The 25122-nt window shown below is 36.5% G+C and overlaps 1 protein-coding gene across 5 annotated transcripts in view; it reads right to left on the bottom strand.

Moving 5' to 3' along the window:
• The window catches only part of Rttn (rotatin), a 157452-nt gene extending 132591 nt beyond the window's left edge, over window positions 1-24861 (bottom strand). For 2 of the 5 annotated variants that reach the window (XM_027935354.2, XM_071602643.1), the window contains exons 1-11: window positions 24791-24861; window positions 24320-24507; window positions 23096-23273; window positions 20967-21056; window positions 18194-18284; window positions 16705-16819; window positions 15396-15546; window positions 11974-12139; window positions 9697-9878; window positions 7284-7399; window positions 1359-1529 (exon numbers count right to left, since the gene is read on the bottom strand). In XM_027935354.2, coding sequence (XP_027791155.2) covers window positions 1359-1529; window positions 7284-7399; window positions 9697-9878; window positions 11974-12139; window positions 15396-15546; window positions 16705-16819; window positions 18194-18284; window positions 20967-21056; window positions 23096-23273; window positions 24320-24507; window positions 24791-24821 — 1479 coding nt within the window. In that variant the 5' untranslated portion in view covers window positions 24822-24861. Of the gene's footprint in view, window positions 1-1358; window positions 1530-7283; window positions 7400-9696; window positions 9879-11973; window positions 12140-15395; window positions 15547-16704; window positions 16820-18193; window positions 18285-18769; window positions 18913-20966; window positions 21057-23095; window positions 23274-24319; window positions 24508-24675; window positions 24725-24790 lie in introns of those variants that run through there. The other 3 variants (XM_071602641.1, XM_071602640.1, XM_071602642.1) reach the window with 3 other exon arrangements.
• Window positions 24862-25122: the final 261 nt, after the last annotated feature.

Genomic DNA, 25122 nt, shown 5'->3' with positions numbered 1-25122 from the left:
TTTTTTCTTATATCTTCTCTCCTCTTCCCTCATAATCATCACATCCTACATCACTTCTGTTTTTTCCCTGTCCACCACTTGAAATGGTAAACCCTTTTGCAAACTTGCCATTTATTATAGGGAATAACTGATCACATCATTTCTGTTCATCGTGACAACATTGTAGACATCATAGCAGGAACTCTCTGGTTTAATGCTGTATATTGTTTTCATTGGTTGTTGTTATTTCTCTCCTAAATGGGAAGGTATTGAAAACCTTCCGGGACACTTCATTCCACAGTATAGAAACTCTATTGCCTCACATCCATCTTGTTAGATGGGCGGACACACAAAGAACATGAAAAAGCATGGGAACAAATTGCCTCAAACAAACCAAGATACTTCAATAACAGATTTCACTGCCACCACAGTGGAAGAAATGTCAGAGAAAGACTTTGGAATGAACACAGTTAAACTAATCTGCAAGGTAAAGGACAATGTAAGGAGTGATAGCAGAGAGAAAATACAGAAACTGAAAGATCACTTCAATAAAGAGAAAGAGATTCTGAAAAAAAATCAAGCAGAAATTCTCAAAATGAAGTAATCAATAAACCAAATCAAAAATTCAATGGAAAGCATCACCAACAGATTAGACCACTTGTAGACAGTTTTAGGCAATAAAGACAAAATATGTAATCCTTTTTTATTTTGGTACCAGGAATTGAACCCAGGGGCACTCAACCACTGAGCCTTTTTTTGTATTTTACTTACAGACAAGGTCTTGCTGATTTGCTTATGGCCTCACTTAATTGCTGAGGCTGGCTTTGAAATCAAGTTACTAAAGAAATGAAACCAGGTAATTCAAACATACTGACTTAGAAAGCTAACTTACTAGTAAGTCTTATCGTTTACACAAAACTAAATTCTATGGGACCAATTCTAACTTACTAGTTTTACATCCAGCATGTAATACTGCTAGCCCAGTATATAGGCAATCAACTAAATATTCATGAATGGACAAGTAAAGGAATAAGCAAATGAATATTCAGAATTACAATCAACATGTGCAACAAAAACGACTGCTGGAGCTGGAGATATAGCTCAGTTGGTAGAGTGCTGGCCTCGAATGCACAAGACCCTGGGCTCAATCACCAGTACCACAGAAAAAAAAAAAGTCAAAATGTTAGTTATATCAATTTGTACATTTAAAATAATTGTATGAAAATAAATGAGTAAATAAAATATTTTTATATACTCTTATTTCAAAAATGGGTCTTACAGTAGAACACGTTGGCACCATGAAATGATCAAAAGAAATTTACAAGAGAGCATGTATTTAAAATTCAGTGAACTACAAGTAACAGCATCCTCTACCTTACCTTTTCAACAGGGAGAAGTGTTTGCAACAGGCGAACCGCAAACAGTGAGGTGCTGACAAAGGCCATCCTGTGGTGCACCAGCAGCATCTCTGTTTGCTCTAAATCAACGCTACTCTTATGGTAACACATGGTTTCTCCAAGGGACCCAAACACCAGGAGCAGTTTTTCTTTCTGAAAACATTTAAACAACAGAAAATTGAGGAAAATGACCAATTTTAGGAGTCCATGTAAAAACACCATTGAGATGAGTTTAAAATATCATTAAGCAGCAAAACCAACCAAAACAAAAATTTGGTCTTCTCAGTGAATAACCAATATCTGCTAAGATAATAAAAAAGTAGAAAAGAATGACAAGTATACATACATTCTTAAGAAAAACTAACAATTTTTAAGATTTTAATGATTTCATGTAATAATGACCAAAAGATAATGATAAAAAAACAATAGTTCCAGGAACCATACATTCCTCCTAGCGTCTAATGCTCACCTGTTCCAACTTGGAACACGCACATGGAGCTAGCTCTCTTCAATCTGCATCAGGCAGCCGAAAGGGTGCCCAGCGCACGTGCAAGCATAAAGGGGAAAATGCATTAGCACAGGAGACATGATCCCTGTCCTCAAATTGATCCTAACCTTATTAAATAAATGAAAATGAGAAGCCAAAGAATTAAAAAGCATTTAAATATCAAATTACATAAATTCTTCCTGATTAAAGGTTTCTTTTTTACTTTGTTTCAAATAGAAAATGTTCTCCCATCATAAATTCCTAAACAACTGGTCCTTAAACAGAAGCTATGCCTTTTAAGTTGAAAGGTATACATAAAAATGAAGACAAAGGCAAAGCACAAGCAGACTAGCTTCTGAGTTGTGTGTCCTAGATATGCTGACACGGCCCCAGGACCAGCCTCAGTGGCACAGCACGGAACAACAGCAACAAAAAGCTAGGATTATTGTTCTTGATTTTCCACTGAAATAAAGTGCACAAAAAGGAAAACAGGAAATCAACTGAAAACTAAGAAGAAGAAAAAATCAGCTCACAGCAGGTCAGCTGGGAATTTAGAAGCAATGAGGCATCAGAAAGAAGAAAAGGTGGGCTGGGGTTGTGTGGCTCAGTGGTAGAGCGCTCGCCTCGCATGTGCGAGACCCTCAGCACCACATAAAAATAAATAAGTGAAATAAAGGTATTGTGTCCAACTACAACTAAAAAATAAACAAATATTTTTAAACAAAGAGGAAGAAGAAGAAAAGGCTTTGTGTCAATGACACTGCAATGACAAGTGACAGAGAATAAATGCAAAATTGAATAGAGGACAATCCAGGAGTCTGGGGCCATCCGAAATGAGGCCCGGCCGGCTCCTTACTCCTGTGAACGAGGAGCGCCAAGGGAACAAGGAAACCAGCCTGACTTCAGGCCAGGGAGCGGACAGCACATACCCTGGGCCAATGTAATGTTTTAAAGTGTTCATTAGCAAGTTTTATATTTAAACAAAATTAATTCTAGTGAAAAGATCTCTTTCTCTTATTTACTTCAAGTGAAATAAAAATATTTAATTTTAGAGAGGAAAATTATTTTACTACATTGAAGTGAACTCAATCATAGAGTACAAACATAACCCAACTATCTGGAAATACCTAGAAACCTGATTATATATCCTCAGGTATTTAATTTCTGAATTAATAACAACAGATTTTTTTTTTCAGTGCTGGGGATTGAACCCAGGCCTCAAACATGCTATGAAAGTGCTCCACCACTGACCACGTTCCCCAGCCCCATTTTTTATCCCTTTGATGCCTTAGGAAAAAATACTGCTTCTTTCCTCTTAACACTGGCAGAAGCAGGGACATTAAGAAATTTTATTTCTTTAAATATATATCCAAAGGAGAGAGATTCCTCCCTCAAGAGGCATTTATCCTTTTTAAACAAGTAAATGAAATATAATTTCAAGTAGCAATGTTTAATTTAGCATTTCTAACATACCAATTGGCACTTATACAACAGATTTAACCTTTAAAGTAAAAATAATTCATTGAATCACAAAAGATCAGCAGCCAAAAGTTAAAAGTAAATGACTAACTTTTACAGATAAATGTTCTGGCCAAGAAATTTTAAGTTAATTTAAGAAGCAACTGATAAAGCATTCCTCACACTTCTCAGGAAAAACTCACTTGCCGAAAACCTTCAATATGTGAAAATCTCCTAAAAGTACTGCAAAATAGTGTGATAACCTTAAAGACTAAAGAAAAATCAAGATTAAGGACTACTATCAGAAACCGAAAGGCTTGAAAATATACAATATCCACTGTAAAACGCACAACTTCTCTTCTCAAAGGTTTGTGTAACTGAAAAAAATAATAAAGCTCTGGATTTTTTCACACAGGATGCTGCAGTTTGGATACTGAACGTCCCCAAAGGTCTAAGTGTTGAAAGTTTGGTCCCCAGGGTGGTGCCATCAGGAGGTGCGTGGAACTTGAGGAGGTGGGGCCTAGTGGGAGGTCCCAGGTCATAAGGGGCATGCCCTCAAGGAGGACTGTGGGACCCCAGGCCTTTCCTCTTCCTTTTTTGTCTCCTATTACACACTCCCCACCAATGCCATCTGGTAGAGCCACCACAGGCCCAAAGCAATGAGTCTGCCCAATCTTTGACTGGAACCTCCAAAACTGAGACCAAATAATCCTTTTTCTCTTTTTAAGTTCATTACCTCAGGTATTTTATATTATACTGAGAGAAGGCTGACTTGATTCACATAAGTACTGGTATTAGGTAAACATCTGGATTTTGTTTTATTTTGGTTTGGTTTGGTTTTGGTACTGGGGATTGAGCCCAGAAGTACTTTACCTCTGAGCCACATCCTCACACGTTTTCATGATTTTATTTGAGACAGGGTTTTGCCAAGTTACTTAGGGTCTGACTAAATTGCTGAGGCTGGCCTCAAACTTGCAATCCTCCTGCCTCAGCCTCCTGAGTCACTAAGATCACAGGTATGCCCACTGTGCCCAGCAAACATCTGTATTATCTGCATTTTATTTTACTTACTATCTTCTGACATCTATTCACAAGGATTTGAAATAGCCTGTAACAAAGTTTGACTAAATATAGACAGACCTAGATCAAAATAACAAAATTTTGAAAGGAAATTTTGTAATTATAATAGTCAATATATATTTTTATGACTACCAAACTTACATCCTTGACAAGGTAAGTAAAAGAAAGAAAGGAGTAAAGGCATGGACAGAAAGATAGACCTAACATTACCCAGCATATCAATTCTTCAAGGAAGGCAAGAGTACCACCAGATAATTTCAAAATAAAAGATATAAAATAGTAAAGGATTTTTGATATATTGAAATTTCAAAATATATATGGTTTCCACTTACATAAACACATATTCTGGCAGTCCAAGATCTCTAAAATATTATCTTGTATTACAATAGTCCTAAAGCTACTGTGTATGTTGGCTACTCATGCAAAACATTACCTACCAAAACACTTATTACAAAAAAATACATTAAATATAATGCCATAATCTCCAAAATCATCACTCTTACTGAAATACAAACAGCAAGAATCAAGGCAACTTTCTGATCTCTGTACACCTTGAATGGTTATTGAAGACTGAATTTACCCTGTGAGTAACTATACCTTTAAGTCCCTGAAAACTTACAGATAAGCCAACTTGACTCAACATTAATCATGGAAATAGAAAAAAATTAAAACTCAAAACCATAATAGTTCTAAAAGAAAACATAGGAAAGAAGTCTTTGTACCACAGATCAGGCAAAAATCTCTTACTACAACATCATAAGCATGATCCATAATAGAAGAAACTAAAAAGTGGAACCTTATCAAAATTAAGGACTTCTGCTACTCAAAAAACTAAGTGATCATCTCAACAGACACAGAAAACTATGACAAATCCAACACTTCATGATAAAACAACAAACTAGGAATACAGAAAACTTCCTCAACTTTACAGAGGCATCTACAAAACTCTACTTTTGTAGAACTAGTATCACATTTAATAGTGAAATACAGAATGCCTCCTCTCAGAGATCACACATTCACATGGTACCAAGGTTCCAACAAGACAACGGGGTGACATAAATCATTGCAGGGCATCCAAATTGGGCAGGAACAATAAAGATGTCTTTATCACAGTAACCTGATCCTAAATCTGTTTTTCATTCATGGGTAACACGATGCTATAGATAGAAAATCCTAAAACAAACAACAACTACAAGAACTAACATGCCCACCAAGACCACAGGATAAAAAATCAATATACAAAATCCAACCGAATTTCAATATACTAGGAATGAACAATCCAAACAATAAAATTTTTAAAATAGTTCATTCACAATGGCATTAAAAAGAAAAAAATACTTAGAAGTAAAGTTACATAAAAATAAACAAGTGAGTGAATAAAGATTTTACATGACAGAAGATCATTAGTAAAGTCACAAACATTTTTTTAAAAATACCTTACCTTACCACCACCCTATCACCTAAACAGGAACAAAAAATTGCAACATACTTCAGACAGTTCAATGTTTCTAATCTATTAGAAATTGAGAAAAAGAACAAAAACCAATGACCCAAGAGAGAACAGATAAAAGTGTGAAGAGTTTACAGGCAAAGAGAAGGCAAATGACTCTTAAGATTACCAAAATGATGCTCACAATTAACCTACTACACTGACAGGCAATATCTCATCAGAATGGCAAAAACCTGACATCTGGTTTTACACTCTAGATAGCTCCTTCTAGGATGCTGCTGGTGGGTGAAAGAAATGGTGCAAGTACACAGGGAACTTGACAGTGGCTACAATTAAAAATATATTTACTTTCTGGAACAGTAATCTCACTTAAATCCTCCTCAGAGACACACTTGTGCAAGCATGAAGTGACATAAGTAATTATACATCACTCATGATTTGTACTAGCAATTATGATCATCACCAACAGATCAATGCACACACTGAAGCATCTGCAACCTATAAGGAAAGAATAAAGAAGATCTCAACATTCAGACACAGAATGACTTCTGTACCTTCTACCTCATGCACACACTATGCATTTTTAAGTTATAAAAACAAGTGTATATAATATTCTACCTTTAATGTAAGATATACAAAGTTGGTAAAACTCTACATGCTTTTTTTGCTTATATCTGCTAATAACTAAGAAAAAAATAGAGAGGATGAACCAGAAAATACAATTCAAATAGTTACCATTAGACAAAAAAAAAAAAAAAAACCTTAAAGGGAACAGAAAGTCAGGGAGACATCACTGAGCTACATTTTTATGAAGAGAAAATTTCCAAAAGTGGAAACAAATTGAAACAACTCAATGTTGATATTATAACAGAGAAAGAATTCTTTTATGTGACTTTGAAGTACAGTATTTTGACAGTAACATATTGAGATTAGTCTAAGTCAAAAAAACTGCTAGAAAATCTTGAACTTTATTAGAGTTGTTCACAGTGATATTAATATTGCTATTCTAAAACAATGTTTTATGTATACTAAAGGTTCTAACTAAGCAATTTGTTTTATATAGGGTCTAAGACTTTCTACAATCAAAAGTATAAGAAATACAAATTTAAAATCAGAAAAACAGCAATATGAACTCAAGATTTTTTAAATCATACATTTCCTAGTTTTGTTACTGAGAGGGAAGAATGATATCACTGTAGCTATAAACACTCCCAAAGACCCATTATTAGTCTTGATAGACCTTTCCCTATTAAAAATAACCAAAACCTCTGGAGAAATGACCTATTCAAGAATGGGGATAAAATAAGCCTAATTTTATTTCTGTGTCAGAAATAAAAGTATGAACTTCCAAAGACAAATGAAACCAGCTTCAAAGACCAAAAGTCAAATAAAATACTATTACCCATATCCCAAACAAAACATGATTTCTTACCATATTTATAGCAAAAAGGCTGTTGTCATCCCAGATATCAGCTGAAATTGCTTCACCAATAAGTATCATATCCTCTGCAAGCAATTCTAGAACTCTCATTATCATTTGTCTACTGCCTAGGAATACAAAGAGAAAGGAAAGAAGGGAAAAGTTTTCTTATTTTCAAATAATTAGTTGAATTTTCTAGTTAGACATGCCCCCAAATTCCTTCCTGCCTTTTTAAAAATTGTTTTAGAATTCTTAACAGAGATGAAAAAGGAAGTAACAATCTATAACCACCACCAAAGAATTCTGTTCCAATCATAACACTTCTTTTTTTTTATTGCTGCATTAAAATTATACAAAAAGTGGGATGCATCACGCCAGACTTGTAATGTATACAACATAATTTGACGACTCTCCTTTCCCAGGACCTTCCGTACTCTCCCCTTAGAGTATTTCTTGGCCAAACAAATCAAATATGCTCATAATAGTTTAAAAGATAAGAAGAAAGCAGCAACAATCTAGCAGAAAAACTGTGAGATAGGTTAAAACAATTTTTCAAATTCAGAGACTATCCACGTTACACAGTACATGGCACAGTACCAAGCAAGTTTAGAAGATGCATTCTAATAATTTCTAGCTAGTATTAGAAAGAAGAGGTTTTGTCATCGATAGTACTTTTCACACAGGAATTACATGAGAAGCTATGTTTGAACTGGAACAACTAAAGGAATAATGTCCATGCAGATGTCTGCTGAAGAAACTTTAAGATATTCCATCTAATCCCACTTAAACTCCAAAAAAGTTCCAAAAGAAACTATATTGTCAAAGTAACACTCACCAGGACAATTTCCTTTCTCCAGAGAGTCAGAAAAACATTAAAAAAAAAAAACCACTTTGCAAGATTCTATGTGAAATAAGCTTTAAGATAAGACATTCCTTTTCCACATCCAAAAGGTTAACTTCCAATGAATAAACAAACTACTAGATCATAAGGCTGTAAGTTAATTTTTTCATTAAAACAGCTGGAGCAAGTTCTTTTAGAAACCTCTTCTCATATTGCACCATTAAAAGTTATGCAATAATTTACCACAAAAGGGCAAAAGAACATTTAGAAAATTTATGTACCAAGATATAGCTTTATAATTATCAATGTGACTTTTTACAGCAAATTAACAAAAGGTTAAATGCAAAATAGTTAAGTCTAAAACTGTTCTTCCAGTATGCCAGGCAGATAAATACAAACACATTATAATGCCAAAGTTCAGATATTCCTTCATTTCACATTATAAGCATAGGAGTCAACATGTAGTCAACTCCTTAAAGTAGTTATTTATTCAATGAGAGGCAGGAGCAGACAGTTTTCTTCATTATCAAAGATTTCAATGCTATCCAAATATAAACCTTCCTCCTACTTTCCTCTCCATCACCTCAAGCAGGCAAAAATTGGCCAAAGGTCTTAAAGAACCATTAACACAGGATGCTTTTTACTTTAACAGTATAAAATAAGAAGGGCAAAACTTGCTCGTGTTCCTATCCTGACAAGTTCATCAATTACTAAAAACATACAGATTTAGAGGGGAAGAAAATAAAATCATTACTGCTTCCAAAGCCTTCTTTCCCTCACAAAGGCTGAAGTGTTCTGAACCCAGAAGAACCTTGAGCCAAGCCCTGCATTTAGCTATCTGACTTCAGGGAAGTCTGTAATCATTCTAAACTTGTTTCCTCATTTGAAAAAGTTAGGTAAAATGGTAACTACCACTACTGGGAGGAAGAAATGGATTGGTGTGAGAAAAGTGAGAAACAATGCACGTGAAACCAAGTACAACAGCTGAACTTAGAGGGGACCCAATACATGTGCTTTGTTACTAGACTCAAACATCAGTCATGCTGTTTTGCTGTTGTTACCACTCTTTAGTAAAAGAATACCTAAAACTTTTGAGCAAAAATGTAACCCCAGAATATTTGTGGATTTTTTTTTTGAAAGGTAAGAAGAGTCCAATTTGGGGATTTTGTTTTTAATGGTTCGTGGCCTGTAAGAAACAAATAGGAGGCATGAACAATAACTCAGAAAGTATCTGAAGAACAAAAGCTAGATGTTTTTATTCTGATCTATTTGTGCAGTATACTTTCTCTTTTTCCAGGGCTATTTTATTGTGTGTGCTTACATTTAAATACAAATGTGGAGCCTGTGCCAATAAAAACACGTAAGTGGAAAAGGATACACTATCTGCTTAGCACTCCATGCCATCCACATTGAATTAAAACATAATAAAGACCTTATTAAATTCTTAGGAATTCAAACAAAAAAATAAGCAAAAATATATTCTAAAGACCCTGACATACAAAAAGGAAAAAAAAAAAAAAATCCTGGAAAAAAATAGAAAACAAACACAAAACATAAGAGGTAGGATTTTTAAAAACAACTAACCTGTTTTTAAGAGGGGAACTGCTGATTCCAGAATGAAGACACAGAACTGGGGAAGACTCAGCTGCTGGAATTGTAGTTCCAATGTGTCTTCAGTTTCTAGTTCTGGAAGATCTATGTGTCCCATATCCAAAGGTGAAAGGATAGATATCCTAGAGTTTATGTGAGCATGACTATTACTTCCGCTGTAAAGCAAACAAACCATAACCTTAAATATGGCAACAACCCTCAAGCAGATTTACTGTCTACCTGCTGCCCTTCATGTTAAGAAGCCTCACACTGGTCAAGACTATATTGCTTTATGCAACAGTTCAGGTAAGATATGTAAAAATCCTGACAAGTTCCCAAGATTAAATTCCATAAAGAGGACTTAAAATTATACATGAAGGAGATGGGGATATAGCTCAGTGGTAGAGAGCACTTGCCTAGCACATGGAAAGCTCTGTTTGATCCCCAGTGCCACAAAATAAGAATAAAAAATGAAAGTTATACATGAAGCCAAAAACACATTTATATTTTGTTTTTCAAAACTATCTTGAAACATGTCAACATTTGTATAGTGACAATCAACACTAATAATAACCCACAATTTCTAAAAGAAAACAAGCAGATTTACAGCAAAGCTCTTATATAATCAATTTGCAAAGGCCAAACTAAATAGTTCATATAGTTTCATAGATATTCTGTGATTTTTACCAAACATTCTATATAAGCCAATGATAGCAACTAAAGAATATTTCCAGAAAAACTTCATGGGAATGGATTACTTTATTTAGTACATTCAACATTATATAATGATTTTGAAAATGCATCCAAAAAATGGAACATCTCATCTTCCTTGGCTTTCTTTACTGAAGAATTCTTAACTCGGGTCTCAAAATTTTTACTTTTGATGTGAAGCTTAATCACAGAGATACACAAATGCTATTTAACATTTAAGACTCCCCAAATTTTATACTTGTTTTTTCATTTCTTCAATTTTAAGATTCTAAGCATCCCAAAATACAGAAGTGGACCGGACTTCTATCAATCTCTGGAAGACTTGTGAGGAAGTTGTTCACTCAGGAGTAAAAATGTCTAGGCACGGAATGCACCAGAATGTGGTAGAAAGGTTAAGGATCAGACTTATCAACCATCTATCACATAAGAACTAAAAGCACAGGCTCTCCTATCGTATGACGCATTCTCAGCTCAGCTCTTTACCAACTACTATGCTCTCTACCTCCAGAGCTCAGGGTTTCCTGAAAAACATGATAATGATGATGATGACAATGATGATGACAGCAACTCTACTATAAGACTGCTATGAAGGTGACTAAAGGAGGGCAGGTGTGCAAAGCATGTGGCCGGATACCTTATGCACGTACAGACCTGTATCCATTCACTTGCCCCCAGAAGCAGCAGCAGCACAAGATGATACTCAGGTCAAAAGATACATATGCATGTCATTAAACACTTTTTGGAATGACGCTAAAGAAGAGATTAGTGTTGTGTATAGTCTAGGATAAGGCAATATACAAACGCTAAGTCAACTCCTTTAGGCAAACATGATAATATGAGCAACCTGTATTTATACAAACAATAAATAAGATACTATAAATGAAGAGTCCTTGTTTAATAAAAAATTCTCCAGTCACTCCTTTAGTAAACACTATTGCATTTAAATTATGATGGGACTTACAAGAATGTGTTTAAAAATAACAAAAATGTACCTGTCATTCAAAGCCACACTTTTTAAATTAGATCATATTCTTTTCAAAGCTGGTAAAACTTGGTGGATTTCTGGGGTTTTACAGTATTGAGGATTGAACCCTGGGTCTATACCTCTGAACTATATCCCTTGCCTTTATTCTTAATGTTTTATTTTGAGACAGAGTTTCACTAAGTTGACCATGCTGGCCTCAAACTTGCAGTCTCCCAAGCAGCTGGGACTACAAGCATGCAGAACCATACCCAGCTCATCATTTCTTTTTTAAGGAAACATAAACAAATAGAAAACATAGTTCAATGTGTAGAACAGAGATACTATTTTGTGAACATGCTGTTCGGGTGCACACAAATACACAGGGCATATGTTTGTGTACCAAGTGCTTAGTTTCAACATAATATTTATTTATTTATTTTTAATGTAGATCCTGATGTAAAAAATATGAGAAAAGTACACCTGGGATAACATTCAAAAAAGAAGACAGAGAAGACTAATTATCTCCCTCTGAAATTAAAGCACACACACATTAACTAAGCTTTTTCTAATTTCCCATGAACACAACCACCAGTCACCTGGAGGACACTGCATCCCAGTCCTGGCCATCTCCTCTGGGCCGTTGGCCTGTGCGCCCCACCACAGAAGGCCGAGGGCTGCTGCTTCCCGGGGATGGGTTCGGGGAATGATGAATAACTCTTACTTCATGACAATAAGACAAGGAAGAGTTTTGGGAAATTATGTCTGGGAAAATAAATTTTAAAATAAGTTTATCCCTTGGTAGAAACAGATTTCTGATTATGTAGTATATGTATAATTCTTCAAAACAAATAACAAAATTAAAAAGTAGAAATGCTTCCATGGGGTAAAAATAAAAGTAAAGATCAAACTTTTCTGCATGTATTCATTTAGCAATTACAGGTTTTTATCCAACTAGTCTGATTATATGGAACATTCTAGTCACTGGAAGTCACAGTGTTAGAGACCACCAAGAAGAAAGATACTTGATCATGTACATCAGTGCTGAAAACTCTGAGAACCCCTACCTCAAACCATATACAAAATTAAATCAAAATGGATCAAAAATCTAAATATAAAAACCATTATGCTCTTAACAAAAAATATAAATCTTCATGACTTTGGATTTGGCACATAAAAGACACAAACCACAAAAAAATGTAAATTGAACCTCATAAAAATTAAAAACTTCAGTGCATAGAAGGACATTATCAGGAAAATATAAAGGCAAGGCTAGGGATACAGCTCGTGATAAAGTATTCTCCTAGAATGTGTGAGGTCCTAGGTTCAACCCCCAAATACAGAAAAACAAAACAAACAGGCTATAGGATGGGAAACAAATTTTTCTTACAAAAAAATGTATCAGATAAGGGCTTAATATTTAGAATGCACAAATAACTCCTAAAACTCAACAGTAAAGAAACAAACAACCCAACTGAAAAATGGGCAAAGGACTTTTAGTAGACAGTCCCCAAAGAAGATATAAAAATGAATGGTAAGTACATGAAAGTCAGTAGGGAAATAATTATCATTAGTTTTGGGAAATGCAAAGCAAACCACAAAGATGCCAGGCACAGTGGTACACGTCTGTAAATCCCAGCAACTCAGGAAGATGAGGTAGGAGGATCACATGTTCAATGCCAGCCTCAACAACTTGGCAAACCCTGACTCAAAATAAAAAATGAAAAGGAGTGGGGATGTAGCTCCATAGTAAAGCCCCCTTAGGTTCAATCTGGTACCAAAAAAAAAAAAACAATAAAACCACAATGACATACCACTTCATATGTACCGGAACGGTTATGAGTTTTTAAAAAAGAAAGAAATAACAAGTGTTAGTGAAGAAATTCCCTACATTGGAAGCTTCACAGATTGCTGGTGGGAATGTAAAATTGTACAAGTGTTGTGAAAAATACGTTGATGGTTCCTCAAAAAGCTAACAAAAGAATTGTTTGCTTATGATCCAGCAATCTCACTCCTCAACACATTTCCAAATGAACTAAAAACAAGGACTCAAACAGATACTTGCATGTCAGCGTTCACTGAAGCAGTGCTTGCAATAGCCAAAAGATAGACACAACCATGTGTCCATTGAGATGAATAAACAAAATGTAGAATATGCATACAATAAAATATTATTCAGCCACAAGAAGTAATGAAACTCTGATACATGGTACAGTGTAGACAAAGCTTAAAAATATTATAAGCACAATAACCCAGACACAAAAGATAACTACTGTGTGACCTCATGAATATGAGGCACCTAGAACAGACAAATTCAGAGAAAGATTAGAGCTTACCAGGGGACTGAAGAAAGAGGAAATAAAGCGTTACCACTTAATGATTATGGAGTTTCTGTTTAGAATAATGAAAAAGGTTTAGAAACAGAGGTGATGACTGCATGATGTGAACATAATGCCACTGCACTGTACACTTAAAAATGGCTACAATGCATTTTTATGTGACAAAAATATACATAACCCATAATAAAAAGGGCATTTATAAGGGAAAAAAATAACAACTCTCCAAGAACTTCTTACTATACTTCAGAGAAACATAAAAATCCTTACTAAGAAGTACATCCCCCAACATACTCCAGCCCCTAATTCCCTCTTTGATGGCACCTTACTCCCATCCTGCCAGTCCACTACATTCCACTCTCATAGGTCTTATTTCTCTCTCTCTCTCTCTCTCTCTCTCTCTCTCTTTTTTTTTTTTTTTTTCTTTGGTGGTGCTGGGGATTGAACCCAGTTCCTGGTGCACTCAAGGCAAGCACTCTTCCTCGTGAGCTATATACCCCCAGCTCACAGGTCTTATTTCTTTTAATCAAGCACAGCATGCTCACCACTGTCTTGAGGTCCCTGACCTTCCCTGGAATACTCTTTCCCCTCAAGTGGAGGATTTCTTGTCACCCTCAGGTTGCCACCTCTGACCATCCTATCCACAGTCAGCTATGAGGTGGGGATGTGATTCAGTGGTGAGGCCCTGGCTCAGATCCTGTACTGCAAAGTCAAATCAATCAACAGAGTAAGCTATGTATCCCTGGTCGTGTTCTGTCACACTAGCCCTTCCTTAGAGGGCTTAAGAAGTTACCTGAACCAAACCTACATATTTATATCTTTCTCCTGTTGTATAAAATACAAGTCATGAGGACAAGGACTTTTACTGTTTGTTCAATGCTATAATTTCCCAGAGTCTGGAATACCAGCTGGCACACAGTAGATGACAAATAAATATTTATTTAATACACTGATAAATCTTCATTGACATCACCTATTTTACCAAACATGAAAAATCCCTTTCTAATTAGGTATGGGATACCCAGAAGCTCTCTGTTGTCACTCACTTGCAGAAAGTGGTACCTCAAGAGTGACCCTAAACATACCAAATCTATAATAAAGCCAATGCAAAGCATAAATATTCAAAGAGCAAAGTCAGTGAAACTCCCAATAAAATAGAGATTTATGTCAGACATGATGAGAAATGGCTGTAATCTAATGTTCAATTTTCAATCTATACTGTGTAAGCATACAGAAGTAAGTTGTAGATACTGTTTTATCAAGACCAATACAGTACTCTATTTGGTCATAAGGTGGCACTTTTTCTCTGAAAAGTCTGGCATTGCCATCATAAACTCCGACTACGTCACAAATTGCAAAAAAATAGTTTTGATAAAATACAAACCAATATTTTTCAAACCAAAGAATTTGTTAACACAATATATAACCTGTTCAAATTTCCCAAATGAATAGCCATTTTCAGAAAAACACTTTGCAAATGCCTCTTATTAAAGGGGAAAATAAAAAGCACGGGATCTCATGGTAGCTCTGTCATTCACCCAATTTCTACTCATAGATTTGGTGACATTTAGAAGTGGGAGTTTATGCTGTGAAATGTATACAAGTACACCCTAAAGTATAGTCAACAGTGCTCAGAAAAATCTGCAAGTATCATCAGTGGATAGTGAATACATAAACACAAATACCTTGTTTGTTAGAGAAAAAATGTGGGTCTCGGTGAAAGTTAAGTCTATTTCTTAAATATATGCACAGCTGCTGCAGACAAGACACCGCCTGTAATGCCAAGCGATGTTTTCCATCTCCTCCAAAGGCCAGTTTCAATAGAGACAAAAGGTTCTGAAATAGTCGAGAAAATGATTAATCAAGCAAAGTACTTAACTTCCAAGAAGGATATGGAGCTTAAGAGTAGGTGACTAATCAAAGGAACTAAATAAATCGCCAAATATTTGTAAAACAAACAATTATGGGCAAATATGACTTACCAAAGTGCAGAAAGATCAAAATAAGGTAATAAATTTTTTTAAAATAGTGTTTCTTATTTCTAAAATCTGTGAAGTATCAATTCTAAGTTAAAATAAAAACAATTATCCCCCATTCAGGATATCACATTACATAGAACTATCCCCCACAACCCCCAGTACTGGGATTTAACACAGGGTCTTTCACATGCTAGACAAGCACTCTACCACTGAGCTACATTCCCAGCCTTTTACTTTTTCATTTCATTTCATCATTTCTTTTCATTTTGAAATGGGGTCTAAGTTTCCCAGGCTGGCCTCGAACTTGCAATCCTACTGCTTCAGCCTCTTCAGCAGCTAGGATTATAGGGAAGTGCACAATGCCTGGCTCACACACAGAACTTTTCAAAAACCACAGCGAGTCCTATTCATCTCAAACAATTGAATCACTTTACCACGTCTTGGCAATTAACAACTTTTTCTCTGTGACCATCTGCCAGTTGTGACAGAATGAGTTCCTAGTCGCCATTCAAAGTACTTTTCAGCCTGAGTGTGGAGTGAGGACTTAAAGTACTAGGAGATGCTGTTTGTATGTCACAATCTCCACCCTGGACCTCTCTTTCCCCCTCTCTCTCTGCTAGAAAAGCAAGAAGCTAGTCAAAAGAAAAGAGCCTGTCAATACTCTTCACTGCAGATGTGTTTGTCTAGCATACAGCATTGCGCCTGGGACATAGTGATACTCAAAATAAATAAATTTACTGCTGCTCAACCTTAATTTTCAATGTTTATTCTCCTCTTTAGATGACCCATAAGTGGTAATTCAAGGTGGCTGAATACCACTGCAAGTGCCAAATGAGACTTCTACCTGTGGGGAAAACTGTAACTATCCCAATAAGTTAGAGAATAAGAAGCTTAAATAGCAAAATACTTCATTTTTTAAAATACATTAGTACAAATTTCCTTCCCAGACGACTCCTCTGCAAAATTTGTTTTACTGCAAAAAGTTCTCTATCAAACGATTACAGAAGGTACTCACCTGAACAATTTTTGGCCTCTGAAGGAAAATCTCGGCAGGGAAATCTTGCATGATAACATCCTTCAATAGTTCACAGGTATTCCAGATCAAAGTTTGGTTACTACTTCTTAAAGAGCTACGAAATAGAGTATTCATTTTTTAAAACCAGTTCATCTACACCAAACTCTAGATACCAAAAGGCACAGTGACTCTCCCAACAATCCTTTAGATCTCAGCCGAGATATCCATTCCCCTGGGAAGTCTTCCCAGATCTTTTCTCTGGTCAATAAAACAACTCTGAGGAGGTGCTTCTTCCATATGCCTACATTTTGTGATAAAATAATTGCTTGTTGACTTTGTATTCTTTAATATACACTCTCCTCAAGAGCAGGAACTACGTCACGTTAACAATCATATATCCAAAGACAACCATAAAGCTACAAAATGAATCAATGAGGTCAAAAGTCAAGGAATTCAATAAAATTTAAATAACTTAAGAGAAAAACAGTACAGAGGTAAATTCTAGGAACTAGTTACCTTAGTGGTATTCTCTGCTCTACTTAAAAAAGGAATGGACACACTTCTTATTCCATATAGGTCCTGCCCTCAACTCCTACCCACTAGGGATGTAGCAATTATTCACCTTCCACCCTAAGAAATCAAACCCCTTTCCCTGAATCCAGTCCACGTGTATCAAGCCCCAACTCTAACTGCATGTTTTTCTTTATTTTCCAGATTCATACCCAAAAAAACGCAGACAACTCCTTTATTGCTGCATTCAATGAAATCACACCAAATGAATCTGGACATTAAAATGCTTCAAACTTCTATATTTTAGTGATCTACTTTTGAAGGCAATAATGAATATCCATAACATTAGATCAGTAGTACCCAGCCTTCTCAACATGGTAAATTTTTCTCCTAATGAAGCTGGTATTTTGAAATATGTTCTACCAAATAGAATAAATTTATGTCTAATTTTTCCATTTCATGTATTAATCAGGGGCAGAAGGAAAGGCCAAAGCAGCTGGTTAAAAAATATGTTATGAAGGGCTATTTAAAATTCTAACCACAAAAAAGAACTGGGCCCCACACAGTGTCCCAGGATTATAATCCCAGCAACTCAGGAATCTGAGGCAGGAAGAGCGCAAGTTCCACGCCAGCATCAGAAACCTAAGGAGACCCATTCTCAAAATAATAAAAAGGACTGAGGCTGTGACTCATGGCAAATTACCCCGGGGTTCAAACACCAGTACCTAAAGAGAGACAGAGATGAGAGGGGGGTGGGGGAAGGGGAGAGGGAGGGGGAGGGAGAAACAATCTGAATATGTAGATTGACTAAAAACAAATGGGAATTTTCTGGCTTGCTTTTTAAAATACAGAAAATCATACAATCACTGCTATTTTTCACACAACTTAATAAATTTTTAGCTGAAAGTATATAGTAATAACTGTCAGATTTAATGGCTATGAACCAACAAAAATCAGAGAAATACATCAGACACTGTACCTTTCATTAGACGAGAGAACATGCCTGTCTGTTGTGGTCAGGGGTAGCCAAGGAAACGTAGAAAACTTCAAACACTTCACAGTCTGGCTTACTGTTAATGGAATAACAAAACTAAAGATGCAAAGTAATAAAATATAGCAGAGTCACCTTAAAAGAGTCCCAAAATAAAGACTTTGTCTTCCAGCAGTCTAAAACACTTCAAACAAGGCCAGCTGCATATGTCTTTTCTCACAGGAGAAATAACAGAGCTCTCCATAATTTAAACAGAACTCATTAAAATGAGAATTAAAAGAATAAATTACCCACAAACTGACATTGAATGACATTTAGTTTTAATTAGGCCAGGCACAGTTGAGCACACCTGTAATCCCAGTGGCTCAGGAGGCTGAGACAGGAAGATCGCAAGTTCAAAGCCAGCCTCTGCAAAGGTGAGGCGCTAAGCAACTCAGTGAGACCCTGTCTCTAAATAAAATACAAAATAGGTCTGGGAATGTGGCTCAATGGTTGGGTGCCCCTGAGTTCAATCCCTGGTATCCCTCCCCCCAAAAAAAGTTTCAATTAAATTTTCTATTTTACCCTGTGGCTGATCAGAACATTGAGCTTGATTTATCATAAAAGGATCTGGCATTCGGAGAAAACTTTTACCTACAGAAATTACAAAAATATAAACATAATTGTATACTATATGTAGTCATGTCCTAATATCCTATCTGGTGTTAAATGTTTAAACCTCTAAGATGGTAAAGGCTGGAAACCAAGTATCAGAGCTCAAATAGGATTAAAGTAAATTTGTGAAATCAACAGTTTTAAGCTACTCCCAAATTATTTTTTAATAGATCTTATGTTGTATAAGTTAAGGAGGCAACACTGAAAAATAGCAGCTACAAAGCCTTTCCAAATTGCAAATCTTTCTGACAAATGCTTTAAAAAGAACACAGAATCATTAAACATAAATAAGTGTTATGGTTCGCAAATGACCGACGGGTGCCCCAAAAGTTCGTGTGTGAGGCAATGCAAGAAAGTTTAGAGGTGAAATGATGGGGTTACGAGAGCCTTAACCCAGTAAGTGCATTTAATCTATTGATAGGAATTAACTGGGTGGTAACTGTAGGCAGGTAGGGTGTGGCTGAAGATGTGGATCATTGGGGGTGTGCCTGTGAGGTACATATTTTGTCCCTGGTGAGCCAAGTTTAATCTCTCTCTGCTTCCTCGTGGCCATGTCCTGAGATACTATCCTCCACCACACTTTTCTGCCATGATGTTCTGCCTCACCTTGAGCCCAGAGCAATGGAGCCAGACATCTATAGAATGAGATCTCTGAAACTGTGAGCCCCAAAATAAACTTTTCCTCTTCTAAAATTGTTCTTGTCAGGTCTTTTGGTCACAGCAGCAAAAAAAGCTGATTAAAATAAACTGCATTATTAAATTCTAAAACACAGCCCAGTAACTTCTTTTGAAAGTTGCTAATATAAAAAGCAGGGTCACTTTCTAAGAAAATAGTGACAGGCAGGTTAAAGGAAGGACATGCTTATACTACACACATCAAGATATGTCCAAAATAAGCCATCCTGTCAATCCAGACAAAATGGAATTCACATAAGCATTAATCTTAACTGGCCTTCAAGTTTTCACCGGTTTTACTTAAAACACTCCTGCTCACCAGTTCTGGAGATACCCATACTCTTCAAATGTCTTTCATGGTCACTCAATAAAGCATTGTAGCCATAAAGAAATACCATCTTACCTCAAAAACAAAGTTCCCTACAAGTCTAACAAAACTTATCCTAAAGGAAATATAAAGAAAGTATTTTACAGCAAGTTTTCTGTTCTTCTTATGCTTCAACCTGTCAGTTTCCAAGAAAGTGTTTTAGAAACAAGGCTTCAACATTGTCACCAAAAAGCTGGATATCAGCTTTTCTGGAACACAACCTTTTTATTTCAACTATGAAAGCAATAAAATGTTAAGTACCTGCTAATTTAACGATTTCCTACATCACTTAGGACAAAGTTTTTAATCTTTTCAAGCTTAGTGTCTTCATCAGTAAAATGGGAATACTAATAATACATTTCACTGTGACTCCATGTTAATTTGGATATACCTTAACGAAATACAATGGATATATTTCAGACACAGTGAATATATCTAATATATTTTAGCACTGTTTTAGACCCCTGGGATAAAGCAGTGTTCACAGCTATCACTAAGTTTATAATGAGGGAGACAAGGTAAAAACATAACTTCAGAGCATAAAATGTGTTAGGAAGAAAAACAAAATAGGAAGAAAATGATCACTGACTAGAATCATCAGGAAGTCTCTTTAAAAAGGTGGCACATGAGCAGAAACAAGACTAAATACAGCCTGACACAAAAAAGACCTGGAAATGAGATTCCCTGAGATTCCAGGGAGACAGCTCTAAAACAAAACTGTTTAATCTCTAGTTAACTTAATGTTGACAAGTGGTTAAAAAAGAACTAAGATGATCCTGCACCATTCAGTGAGCTAGAGAATAAGACGACACAAGCACAGTGCATGGGCACTGCCTGACAAAGGATGTGTTCCACAGACACCATTTCCACCCACCTACACAGCTGCTCCAATGCAGTTATAACAACATGAAATTTCACCAGCAAGGTCTATATTATGAACTAATTCAAAGCAACTGAAACATTTAGCTTGTACCGAAACATTCAAGTTGGACCATGATATGTCTTCCTAGCAATGAGGAAGCCCACACTGGTTTCTTCTTTTTCAGGTCAAGGGTACACACATACCCACTGGTGGCACAGGCACTTCCGTCTGCTGGAAATTACTTTTGTCTTGGGGGAAATATCCTATTAAGATTTCAGGTTGTTGTGACATTTCTAAAAAGAAAAAATATATATATATATGTATATTCTATGTTATTGAGTCATTAGTTGCTAAAAGTAAAATTTCCTCTGTTTAAGTATGAAAGTTTTCTTCTTTTGAACCATTTTAAAAACTAAAACAATCTTGTTTTTTCTTTGAGTAGAATTTCTGAAGAGAAAAAAAAAAAAAAACTGTTCAACCAATTTCCAATTGAAGGCTTTTTCCTCCCTCTTTCATTTACTGTCAAGCAAATACAAATAACTGTTAGAATGCAAATATCCACAATTATGCAAAAAGTCTGCCACAAAGTATTCAAGGACAGCCCACCTATGCTTCTTAGTCTACCCACTCTTCTACTCCAATTTTTATAGTTCCTAATCTCATCAATTTTCATTAACAACTTTAAAAGGGTCATCAAAAACAAAGGAGTCAATCATTATTTTCAATACTTCTGAAACTCAATCATATGTGATCAATGAAAATGAGAATGACAATGAGTAAAAGTCTAAAACTAGGGGCTAGGGATGTGGCTCAAGCGGTAGCGCGCTTGCCTGGCGTGCATGCGGCCTGGGTTCGATCCTCAGCACCACATACAAACAAAGATGTTGTGTCCGCCGAAAACTAAAAAATAAATATTAAAATTTTCTCTCTCTCTCTCTCTCTCTCTCTCTCTTTAAAAAAAAAAAGTCTAAAACTAAATTCTGTGTTTGAACTGCTCATGCCAGTATTTCCAATTAATACAGTAGTTACTGTTAATACAGATAATTAAAAATTAGCCCTCAACCATTCCTCTAATCTCACCTGCAACTAATGATATTAAAATTCACAATTTAAGATTTTACTTTGTGATAGCTCAGAAAATGTAAAATAGCAATCAATCAAGATTTGAAGCCAAATAAAGCAAAATTAGAATTCTGGCTCTGCCTTAGATTAGAAAACAGTAATTTGGGGCAAGTTACTTTTCATTTTTATTCTCACCTATAAAATTAGACTAATAGCTTCTCAATTAAAGGACTACTTTAAAGTTCAGTGAGACAATCTGTTTAAATCAATTCATTCAGTGCCCCATAATAACACTCAATAAATAGTAACTGCTAATGTTGCTTTTAAGAACAGCATCAGCAGTTGAAACAGTAGGAGTAGTGCAATTACCATCTGTTAGACAAAAATATGGTCTAACAGATTAAGCAATCAAAACTATTTTTAAAATACTTTTACTACTCACTCACATAAATCACATTAGCATTTTTTTCCTTCAATCAATTCAAATGTTTTCCATGTGTAAGGCACTATACTGGGCACTAAAATCATGTACCACAAGAACACACAATAGCAGCTAACAATGTATGCTAGGTCTTATTCCTCACAACAATTCTATGAAAAATATGTTCTTCCTTATTATCCCAATTTTTTGATGAGAAACTGAAGCTTGGAAGGAGCCAAGACCACACAGCAGAGGCTTACCTCTCTGATTTTAGCCGGTATAACACTGTACATTGCAGCCTATGAAATACTTGCATTATGTCATTTTAATTGGTCTCCATACAAACTCATGAGGTAGGACAAATACCATTAATATAAAGAATATTGTCCAAAAATGCCTAGAATAAAGCACTTAAAATAATGTCTGACATATACTAATTAATGCTCAATAAAAATGTGTTGTGAAGCAGAGGATGCAGCTCAGTTATAGAGCGCTTGCCTAGCATGCTACAAGCCTACGTTCACTCCCCAGCACCACAAAAAAAAAAAAGTATTATTATTGTTAAAGAAATAATATGTCAAATTACTCTCAGAAAAACAAAGTCAGTGGCATCTTTCTGGCCTGACCAAAACAGCAAGAAATACAAATGTATCCTTTTCTGAATAACAGTAGAGGGACTGAAGGATGGAGATCAATCATGCAAGCAGCAAAAAAAAAAAAAAAAAAAATTAAATTTGGGAAGGGTAAGAGGAAACTTTTTTAAGTTTAATACTCTCTTTCTTAAAATTTACCATGATAACCAATACACTTATTTTAACAGATTCCATATAATTTATTACAAAGCATTACCAGTTTGATTGGTCTGATGAGAGGCAGAATACAGTACAGGAGCTTCTGAAAGAAGAACAAAGAGTCCATCCAGAATGCCATCGATTTCAGTCTGCAGATTTGGCTCCACATTAGGGCGAAGCTTAGAGAAGAACTCTACTGCACCAAGGTCAACCAGATGCTGGACTGCAGGGGGATACTGAATAAAAAGAGGGACAACCTTGAGAATAACTATAAATTTGAAACTCTCTAAACTTTTTGTCTTACAGCAACCAAAACAAAATTGATTTGGTGTATCTGATACTCCTTTTTTTGAAAAACAAATCTTGCTTTGTTGTGCTCTAAAGTAAACAACTTCCTTTAATAGGACATAACTTTACAGGACTTACATAAAACTGTCTGTAACAGTTATGAAAGAGGGGCCAAGGTGCTGAGGATGTGGCTCAAGTGGTAGTGAGCTTGCCTAGCATGTGTGAGGCACTGGGTTCGATTCTCAGCACCACATAAAAATAAAATAAAGATTGTGTCCACCTAAAACTAAAAAAAAATAAAATATAAAAAAAAAAAGATGAGCCAAAACACTGAGCACCAGAAATACACACTATTAATTCCAACTGTTCATTTATTTAATAGGTTATTTTTCTGCACTGACCCCTTATTATCCTCTCTTATTTCAAGTCAGTCATTAAAATGCCAAATAAGAATCCCCCACCAACATACAGGTGGTGGATTAAAAGTATGAAAGGCTAAACTTACATTTTGACATTTTCACCCTGACAACTAACTATTCTTGAGGTAGGCATGGGAACATAAATCTAAAAACTAGACATGAGAAAGCAACTTAATAAACTTGCTATTTATTAAACATGGTCTGTAATATCGTTTTAAAATGTGCTCTCTTTAATACTGACACATCTAATGTTAACACCGAAAATCAGAAATAGTAAAAAAATACAATGACCAATTATCCTCCAAACATGGTTGCAGAAGACAAGAACGTACCAGAACTCAGAGTAGTTCTGGTTCTGTGTCTGAACACAGTTAAGAGGCAATGTTAGAAACAACACCCCAAGTAAGAGAAAAGGGGAATGGGCAACACAGGTAGAGATTAATTAAAACCCAACGTCTCTGGTGGTTTTAAGAATTGCTGTAAAGCCCAGTTTCTGAACTTCCAATAAATGCTACAACTAGATGACTAAGAAACACTCACTCGTCTGGTTGTTCTCTCTTTCAAAAGGAACTCACCTTGACCAGTCTGCTCAGCAGGCTCAGCACGTCTTCTTTCATGGGAACCGAGGGGAAGTTGAACCACTCCAGCAGGCGGAGGAAAAGCAGCCGCTCCTGGATCAGATCCGCATAGCCGATTAAGTTGTGCTCCACCTTGCAGATTATGCTCCGGAGCGCGCGCTCCCGGATCTCGGCCAGCTGGTGACCTGTCAAAGCAGCACAGCACAAAACGGCCTCACCGAGCGACCGCGCAGGGACGCCCACCCACCCCGGCCTTGCTCCAGGGCCGAGCCGTTCGCCCGGGCCGGGGGCCGGTGACGGAGCAGAGGAGCCGCGGCTTCGGAGCAGGCCCCCGGCGCGCTGGGGCTGCGCACCGCGGAGGGTCCCCGGGGCTGCCCGGCGAAACCCGCACAAGAAGCAGCCTTCCTCCGCCGCCGATGCGGCGTGACCTGCCACGACCAGGCGGCCCCGGCGAAGGGGAACGGTTACCGAGTTTCCTGATGAGCCCGCTCAAGACCATCGCCTTTTCTCAGTCTGCAGCCACCGGAGAATTAAACCGCCGCGCCACGGAGTCCGGCTGCGATCAATGTCCCCCAGAAACACGGCCCCGTGAGACAGTGAGTTCCGTAACGCATGCGCCAGCCACTCGAAAAGTTAGGGGCGTTCCGGGATGTGGTCTCGATGTCCGCACTGCCAGAGAAGCTTACTGCTTTTTTTTATAATCAACCCCCCGCAATCCCTAGACAGTAGTCTCTGTCATAAGAATGAAGGGGCTAAACAGGGGGAGAACCAGCTCTGGCCGCTGTGCACGTCGGGAGTTG

Source organism: Marmota flaviventris, chromosome 16, assembly GCF_047511675.1.
Source record: "Marmota flaviventris isolate mMarFla1 chromosome 16, mMarFla1.hap1, whole genome shotgun sequence".
In the NCBI taxonomy this organism is placed as follows: domain Eukaryota; kingdom Metazoa; phylum Chordata; class Mammalia; order Rodentia; family Sciuridae; genus Marmota; species Marmota flaviventris.
Note: the sequence above shows the minus strand (reverse complement) of the source record. Positions and strands in the feature narration are given on the sequence as shown.